This window comes from Pimephales promelas, chromosome 13, assembly GCF_988280905.1.
Source record: "Pimephales promelas chromosome 13, fPimPro1.hap1.1, whole genome shotgun sequence".
Lineage (NCBI taxonomy): Eukaryota > Metazoa > Chordata > Actinopteri > Cypriniformes > Leuciscidae > Pimephales > Pimephales promelas.
The window spans coordinates 6,275,326-6,283,988 of record NC_142781.1 but is presented as its reverse complement, the minus strand read 5'-3'; the positions used below and the strand labels follow the sequence as shown (position 1 = coordinate 6,283,988).

At 45.8% G+C, this 8,663-nt stretch overlaps 1 protein-coding gene and 2 non-coding genes across 3 annotated transcripts in view; all 3 read right to left on the bottom strand.

Moving 5' to 3' along the window:
• LOC148975200 (uncharacterized) overlaps window positions 1-1,348 on the bottom strand; it is a 1,410-nt gene extending 62 nt beyond the window's left edge. The window contains exons 1-4 of the mRNA XM_089118241.1: window positions 1,218-1,348; window positions 883-1,140; window positions 299-707; window positions 1-202 (exon numbers count right to left, since the gene is read on the bottom strand). The exon at window positions 1-202 is cut by the window's left edge and continues 62 nt beyond it. Coding sequence (XP_088974367.1) covers window positions 1-202; window positions 299-707; window positions 883-1,140; window positions 1,218-1,348 — 1,000 coding nt within the window. The remainder of the gene's footprint in view (window positions 203-298; window positions 708-882; window positions 1,141-1,217) is intronic.
• Window positions 1,349-7,781: 6,433 nt separating this feature from the next.
• Window positions 7,782-7,853, bottom strand: trnah-gug (transfer RNA histidin (anticodon GUG)). The gene has a single exon. It is a non-coding gene; the product is annotated as a tRNA-His (tRNA).
• Window positions 7,854-8,250: 397 nt separating this feature from the next.
• Window positions 8,251-8,332, bottom strand: trnas-aga (transfer RNA serine (anticodon AGA)). The gene has a single exon. It is a non-coding gene; the product is annotated as a tRNA-Ser (tRNA).
• Between the last annotated feature and the right edge of the window lie 331 nt (window positions 8,333-8,663).

Sequence of the window (8,663 nt, the reverse complement as noted above, 5' to 3'; positions counted from 1 at the left end):
ACCACCGGCCCTTCAGCTGAGTGTGGCCAGTTGTCTTATTTTTTGCCAGCCCACACTGCTTGCAGATATAGTGATATATGTCCTTGGCTAATCGTTTTCGTGGTGGTTCACCCCTAGCCACTCGCTCCTCATCCTCTTGGGCAGCTTTCTGCCTTCTCCAGGTGCGCTGCCTGGGCTGAGTTTGTGGTGTCAGGTTATCAGGCGACTGGAACTGGGAAGGTGGCTGGAATTGGGGAGGTGACTGGAACTGGGTAGGTGGCTGGAACTGGGAAGGGGGTTGGAACTGGGAATGTGGCTGGAATTGGGGAGGTGGGTGGAATTGGGGAGGTGGCTGGAATTGGGGAGGGGGCTGGAATTGGGGAGGGTACATAAACTGGGAAGACTGAGGCACTGGTAGACCTGGTGGGTAGCTGGGAAAGGGTGGATAGGACCCAAGAGTGGAGAATGCAAAGTGTGGTGCTGGTGAGTATGCGGCAGGAGGAGGGTTGGGCAGTGGGCACCTGTTGGAGATACGCTTACGAATGAAGGCCTCTCCCTCCTGATTTACTGGCTCCTCAAATACCATGGCCTCATGCCCATGCTGTGCAGGAGCAGCTGGAAGTGTGCGCACCTCAGGAAGTGACTCATTTGCCAAATATAATTGTTTGGGCAGTACAGTACCCTGCAGCAGCATGTCTCTGTCCATACGTTTCTGTCTTCTTTGTAGCCTGCAAGAGAAACATTCTTCATCTTGAGGTTCGCCATTTTAATGGATAAAAAAAAAAAAACAATGTTTTGACTTAGTATAATTTTTAAAAGAAATGTGTCCAGGAAGGAATTATAAGTACAATCTTGATATACTACTGTGATTTGTATAAAAGTATTTCACAAAAGAAGACTCACCACGAGGAGACAGTAGTGGTGTTTATCGGGACCAGAACCAGGTTAGTCTTTCCTAGAACTGCTCTGCTGTCCTCCAGTAGCTGTTTTAAGTGGCTGTATACCACCACAATAGATTGTGGAATTGGCAGAGTTTTTCCTTGTGTGTCCTTGGGCCTGTTCCGTGCTTGCTGAAACTCTTTGAAAAGCCGTAGGCAAACACATTCACAGACCCTGTGAACTTCAGGGTCCTGAGCCGCCTGCCCATGAATCATGAACAGTCTATGGAAAAGAAGGATAAAATAATCTGGACTGTATTCTGGGTAATAAACTAGTGAAGATTGAAATAGTCATATTACCTCTCTGCTGCCTGCTGTCCTGGAGCAGACCCACTCCGCTTCCTGGATGCTCTCCAAGGTCCTGGCAAAGTCTTCTTCTTAACCCTCTGGCCATATTTTGATGGTACCTTGTCCATGGCATGCAGAGCCATGTACAGCTTGACTATGTTGTCCTCCTCTTGTGATGATAAGGCAGTGATTGTTCGGTTTAGGCCAACCAGGTAGGCTGCCAGGGAATCAACTGCCTCCCAGCCCAAGACACCTCTGGAATCACACTGTATACTCTGAAAATTGAGAAAAAAAGCCAGTCGAATAAATATATACAATGTTGTAGTAATTATTTTGTATTTTTCATGCATATATTTATCTTTACAAACAGCTGACAATAGGTGTTTTGCACTTCATCAGATTCATTTTTAGTAAAGTAAAAGATAGTACAGGCTAGTAACATTACCTGGCCTGATGTGCTAGGACTTGTAGTGTCATCATCCTGTTCCTCACATTCCTCCTCATCAGGGGATTTGGGTCCAGTGTCACCCACCTGACTGGTCACCTGGGCATCCACGTCATCTATTGGAAGGTCAGAGTCATCAGCCCTAAGGTCAGCTGCATGACATACAGTTGTGTCAATTTCAGTTTCATCTTCGGGCTCCTCTGGGGGGACTTCAGGCATGTCATTTTGGTGTGCAATCAACTGGTCGCCTCTATTGGATTGGGCCAACAAGTACTCCACTGCAATACGCTCCCCTGCAATCATTTTTAACAGATTGTTAATGGGGAGAGGACACCCACACACACTCAAAACACACACACACACACACACACACACAGGAGAAAAAGAGATAAATACTCCAGTGCTCAGCAAGTTATCTTACCAGTGGGTTTTCCTGGAGGGGTGAATTCTGGCACCAAAGCACAGCCAAGGACCCGTTGGCTCATGTTGTTTAAATGAGACATTAAGCAGACATCAAATGTCCTGAGGTTTGAGGCCCCCACCACAGATACAGCTTCTTTTGCCCGGCTCATGTTCCATCTCGAGGCCCCCTCTAACATGTACATTTGTGTGTGCATGGCATTGCATCTCCATCCTAAGAATGAAAATGCACAGATTTAGACAGCATATTATTTTAAACTGAGGACATATACATTTAATGACATAGTTATAGAACAGTAACATAAAATAGTGAGACAAGTATCTTTTCAACTTAAAAATCTACAAAACCTACTGCAATTTAACATTCAGAATTTACCGGGAATGAAGGCACACTGGTGGCGGTGAAAACTCTCCAGTGAGGATGACCCCCTGCCACACCTAAGAATGTTTAGGACTTTGCCACCCTTCTGGAGTGTCCCCGTCTTTATGTACAACTCCACATGTGGAGGGTCCTGGATGCACTCAAGATGTTTTTGTTGCATCTCCCACACATGAGACATACTGTCAGGGTTAACAAGGCGAAGCCCTGTAGTGTCAGTTAGCTCCCACACTGATTCCAGCAGCTCTGAAATCATGGCCTGGATCTCCTCAGCCCTGCGCGTCCGTCGCCTACAGTGCTTCGCCAGTTCACCTGGGCTAATGCTGGCCATGAGCTGTGCCTCAGTGGGAGCCTGTCCACCATGGCTGCTCTTCCACTCCCCTCTCTTGGCCACTTTAAGTTCTTTCACGTCCTCCTGATCCCACTCAAAGATACAGGAGGAAAGTTTTGAACAAAAGGTTTTAGAGAGGGTGGTGCTCTGTAGTAAGGCCACAGTTGAATCTTCTCATAAAATGGAAGATATCTAGCCTTACAATAGACTTCCATGGCCGAAAAAGATTTAGCACCGCAGGTGTACCTGTGCAGGGGGAAGAAAATCAAGAAGCATTACTTCAACATACTTTTCAGTCATTAAAATTTATTACAATTACATTGCATTGCTGGTACTAATAATAATAATTAACATTACCAATAGGGAAAGAGGATGTTTTTTACACCACTATTAAATTTTGTAAAATGTATTGTAATGCACATTCGATATAGTAGTAATTTGAAAATCTCACCTGACTGACTGCAGCAGTCCCGGTCAACATAGATGACCTCAGGCTCTGGCTCGCCAGCATTCTGGTAGCGCCTGACGACGCCCTGGCACAGCTCCTCCAGTCCTGCGCCTTCAGCTGTTGTCAGAACACTGTTGAGAACCTGGCCAAGCTCATTGCCAATGTTGGTCATCCATGCAGCTGTATCCCCAATTCCACCAGCCAGCTTTTTGGTGATCTGAAAAAACAACATAAGGAAACATAAAAACATTCTGACAGGCTTACTTATACATTTTTTTCTTTTTGTTATGAAGCATTTCACTATATATGAAGAGTTCAGATGCAAAAGCCTCTAAGTGCCATTTGAAATTTTCTTCTAGAATGATAATTTTGATCAAGCTTGTATATTTAAGTTCAGTAATTTCACTTAAATGACAATTAATAGGTAATCTTCATTGCAATTAAAGTGAAATTACTGAACTTAAATATACAAGCTTGATCAAAATTATCATTGTAGAAGAAAATTTCAAATGGCACTTTGAGGCTTTTGCATCTGAACTCTTCATATATATATATATATATATATATGTGTGTGTGTGTGTGTGTGTGTGTGTGTGTGTGTGTAACACAAATGCACACTTTTTAATTATTTTAAATTTATCCACCTCCAAAAAACAGAAAAAAAATAAATTATTTTTATTCCACTTACTTAACATGGATGGCTAAAAATAAACCTCATGCTCAAACATTTATGTATTGTACCTTCTTTGTAGAATCCATCTTCAGGATTCGGCCATAGGTGGAAGTAATCACCCCCTTCATCTCGTCCAGATGGCTGAGGATGTCGTTGGAGTGGACAGTCTCAAACCACTGGGCGAGTGGAAGCGGCCTGAAGGGTTTAGGTGCGGGAAAGGCAGGTGCCGTAGCAGATTGGACTAGGGCAACCTTCTTCAAATAATGCTCACAGTCAGAGAGGTACTGGATGGTCCGTCGTGCCCACTCCTCACTGTGGACTTCCTCTACTGCTGACTGGAGGTAGGAAGAACTGTTGCCGCTGGTTCTTGGCCTGAGGAAGGTCACACATTTCATGTCCAGGGCAAGTTTAGTGGTCAGCACCGCTGGAAACATGGTCCTGTGTGCCACATCCAGTTGTGAAAGTATGTCCTTGCTCCATGGGCATACTGGCAACTTGCAAGCACTACAGCGTGGATAGTGCCCACCCAGAAGGTAGTAGCAGCTGTCCATGTCAATCACTTCCCTGACCTTCGGGTAGATCCCTGAATGGTGCATCTTCCGTCCACACTGTGGGCATTTAAGAGGAATGCCCCACATCCTCATAGGTGCCCACAAAAACATCCTCTGCCGGAAATACCACCCGGGTTCAGGAGGAGACGGCTTGGGCAGCATTGGCGGATAAAACCAGTTCCCTTGGATCTTCTGCCTCAGCTGCCCTGTGGGCTCATAGAGGCACTTGGCAATCCACACCCAATCTGCTGGCTGAAGGACTCTCTTGAACTGACTGGGAAGAAAGCTCTCCCAATCAGTAACAGCCTGAGGCAGAGATGGTGTGGGTTGCAGTGAGGGTGCTGGAGATGAGGATGGAGTGGGCCGCGGAGATGGAGAGCGTTGTGGTGGTGGAGTGGACTGATGTGGTGGAGAGCACCGTGGTGGTGTGGGCAGCGGACATGGAGTGGGCCGCGGAGATGGAGTGGGCCGTGAAGATGGAGAGCGTTGTGGTGGTGGAGTGGGCTGATGTGGTGGAGAGCGCCATGGTGGAGAGCACCGTGGTGGAGAGCATCGTGGTGGTCTGGGCAGCGGACATGGAGTGGGCCGCATAAATGGAGTGGGCCGCGGAGATGGAGTGGGCCGCGGAGATGGAGTGGGCCGCGGAGATGGAGTGGGCCGCGGAGATGGAGTGGGCCGCATAGATGGAGTGGGCCGCGGAGATGGAGTGGGCCGCATAGATGGAGTGGGCCGCGGAGATGGAGTGGGCCGCGGGGATGGAGTGGGCCGCGGGGATGGAGAGCGTTGTGGTGGTGGAGTGGGCTGTTGTGGTGGAGAGCGCCGTGGTGGTGGAGTGGGCAGCAGACATTGAGTGGGCTGCGGAGATGGAGTTGGCCACAGAGAAGGAGAGCGTTGAGGTGGTGGAGTGGGCTGTTGTGGTGGAGAGCGCGCTGGTGGAGAGCGCCATGGTGGTGGAGTGGGCAGCGGAGATGGAATGGGCTGCTGGGCTGGAAACACTGGTGCTGGCAGTGAAGATGGCAAGTGCTGTGGAGGTTGCGCCAGCCGTGGAGATGGTGAGGGGCACGGAGATGGAGATGGTGTGGGATTTTTTGAAGGGCTTTTTTTTTTTGGAGCCAATAGGGCCCCATAATGACTGGACTCAATGTGTTTGAGCAGTCCAAGTGCCCCCTTGACCCTGGCCCCACAGCTGTCACACCTCTCTTCGACATGGTGGTCAGAGAGGTGCTCTGTGAACTTCTCTGCCTCCACAAACACACCACACAGTGAACACTTCACCCCCTGTTCTCCATGTGATGTCCCTGCCTTCTCTGAGCTGCTGCTTTCCTCTGCCATAGGCCCCGCCTCAGTCAAGGCCTTATCTGTTGACTGAGAGAAAAAGAAGATTAGGAACAAAAGAAGGTCATACTATTCATGTTAAATACTTTTCATTTAAATTAAATACCATTCATTAAATACCATTCATTAAATACTATTCATTAAATACCAATTATTCTGCAGTACTGTGCACTTAAGAATAGATCAGGGTACTCTCCATAAAATAGAACAGGGACTTATCATGCCTTTGATATATTATATCATATACCTACCTTATGGAACCCACAAGTGCACACTATGTGCCTTCCAAACAGATCCACCTTATTCCCCTTTTGCAGGGGACAGGCATCGATTCGCTCCAGGGCCTCCTTCCATTTTTTGCTTCCAGGCCTTTTGCCTGTAGTGAACTGGAAGGTGCCCTGGGCATACCTATGGCAGATGTCTGTCCAGTAGGCAGAGGATTTTCCTGTTTTTGTCATATCTGAAAAATATTGTGGAACAAATCAATGTAGTTGTGCATTAGTAGTTATAGCTGTGTTAATGGATCAATAATGTGAGTGGTATTTTTTTGTCCAAAGGCCTTAATAATAATAATAATAATAAACAAATGTATGACATTCAAAGTATGTAAGGTAGTAGTAATACTTTATCTCTTTTACTGAATCCAAAAGGGATTTAACTATATGGACATCAATCATTGTAAAGACATGGGGTTTGTGTAGACAACAAATGTTTTATGTAAATACATTTGTTCCAATAACAACAATAGTCTTCAATAATGAAAAATTTTAATGTTTGAAGTAGTAATATTACATTTGTACAATAAAATGTGCTTTTGTAGCTATGTGCCTGAGTATTGTTTAAACTATTCATAATGAATGTTTAACTTGAATATGTTGGAGGGTTTAGAGTAGTCCCAATAAATTGATCGAAAATGATACTATATATCAACGTCAATGTCAAATCAGGTTTGTTTATGAATAATGGTCAGGAAATTAGTAATTTTAAATACATTCATTGTTAAACCGAATGACTTTTTTAGTGACAAATGTTGTTAATATTTAAAAAAATGACAAATCAGTGATAATTGATTGTAAAAAAAACACATAATCTCATTGTTAAAACTTAAAAATGGTTTCAAAATAAATCATATCTCCATAACTAGCGTTAGCTAGCAAAACACGGCACAGGTCAATGTAAAGTTAACTTACCTTGCTACGGCAGCGTACCGATCCAATATTTTCATACATTCATATTTATTAAAAACCTTGAATTAATGTTTAAACACAGATTTGTACCTTGAATCTCTGGATCGCAGTTGACAGTTGCAAGCAAACATCTGGAATGTGACGAAAGTAGTTCAGCCAATAAGCGGCGAGATTGTCGTGTCATCTCGATTGCTGATTGGCTCTTTCTCCCACCGTTTAGTAGGAATTGATTGGCTCTTTTGCCCCATCTGTTCGGAGTTTTCGGATTTGTGTTAGGATGTGTTCGGATTTAGTTAGGAGGTGTTCGGACTTTCATTCCGACCTCGTTCGGATGTATTCAAATGTTGTTAGGAAGTGTTAGGACGTGTTAGGAAGTTAGAAGCCGACCGATCGCTGGAAGTAACGGCCACGACTACAACCTGGCTGTAGCAAGCTTGTCTTTTTACTTGGTGCCTTGCAGCGTCGCTGCCCAGGTGCCTTGCAAGAACTCAACAGCAAAACGTAGCACTCGACAAAAAAAGAGGCTCTAACGCCCGAACCGGGACTTGAACCCTGGACCCTCAGATTAAAAATCTGATGCTCTACCGAATGAGCTATCCGGGCTCTTGCTTGAGAAAGTGTGCGTGTTGCGTGGGAACGCTCATAAAAATTAATCGTATAGGCTGAAATGAAAAAAAAGAGCCTTGATCGCCCGACCAGGGACTTGAAACAAGGACGCACCGGGTAACAACAAAAAAAGTGGTCTGAAGGACGGGGTGGGCAGAGGTGGTAACTTGGAGCTCAATTTCAAAGCCACCCAGAAAAAGTTGCCGTGACCCGGATTCGAACCGGGGTTGCTGCGGCCACAACGCAGAGTACTAACCACTATACGATCACGGCGAGCTACCGGTCTCCTTGACGTGTGGCTCAGTAGAAAAAGCTTGCAGACAAAACTATTCCTTGCCAACATAACTCTTTTCAAGGGTAATATTGTCACATTTACTTTTTTTTCTAAAGTTTTAACAAGGCCTCCAGAAGGTTACAGCCTACAGCAGGCGCATGCCGTCAAACGTAGTAGGCAGTCTTTTTACTTGGTGTCTTGCAGCGTCGCTGCCCATTGTCACATTTACTTCTTTTTCTAAAGTTTTAACAAGGCCTCCAGCCTAAAGCAGGCGCATGCCGTCAAACGTAGTCGGCAGTCTTTTTACTTGGTGCCTTGCAGCGTCGCTGCCCATTGTCACATTTACTTTTCTTTCTAAAGTTTTAACAAGGCTTAAAGCAGGCGCATGCCATCAAACGTAGTCGGCAGGATTCGAACCTGCGCGGGGAGACCCCAATGGATTTCTAGTCCATCGCCTTAACCACTCGGCCACGACTACAACCTGGCTGTAGCAAGCTTGTCTTTTTACTTGGTGCCTTGCAGCGTCGCTGCCCAGGTGCCTTGCAAGAACTCAACAGCAAAACGTAGCACTCGACAAAAAAAGAGGCTCTAACGCCCGAACCGGGACTTGAACCCTGGACCCTCAGATTAAAAATCTGATGCTCTACCGAATTAGCTATCCGGGCCCTTGCTTGAGAAAGTGTGCGTGTTGCGTGGGAACGCTCATAAAAATTAATCGTATAGGCTGAAATGAAAAAAAAGAGCCTTGATCGCCCGACCAGGGACTTGAAACAAGGACGCACCGGGTAACAACAAAAAAAGTGGTCTGA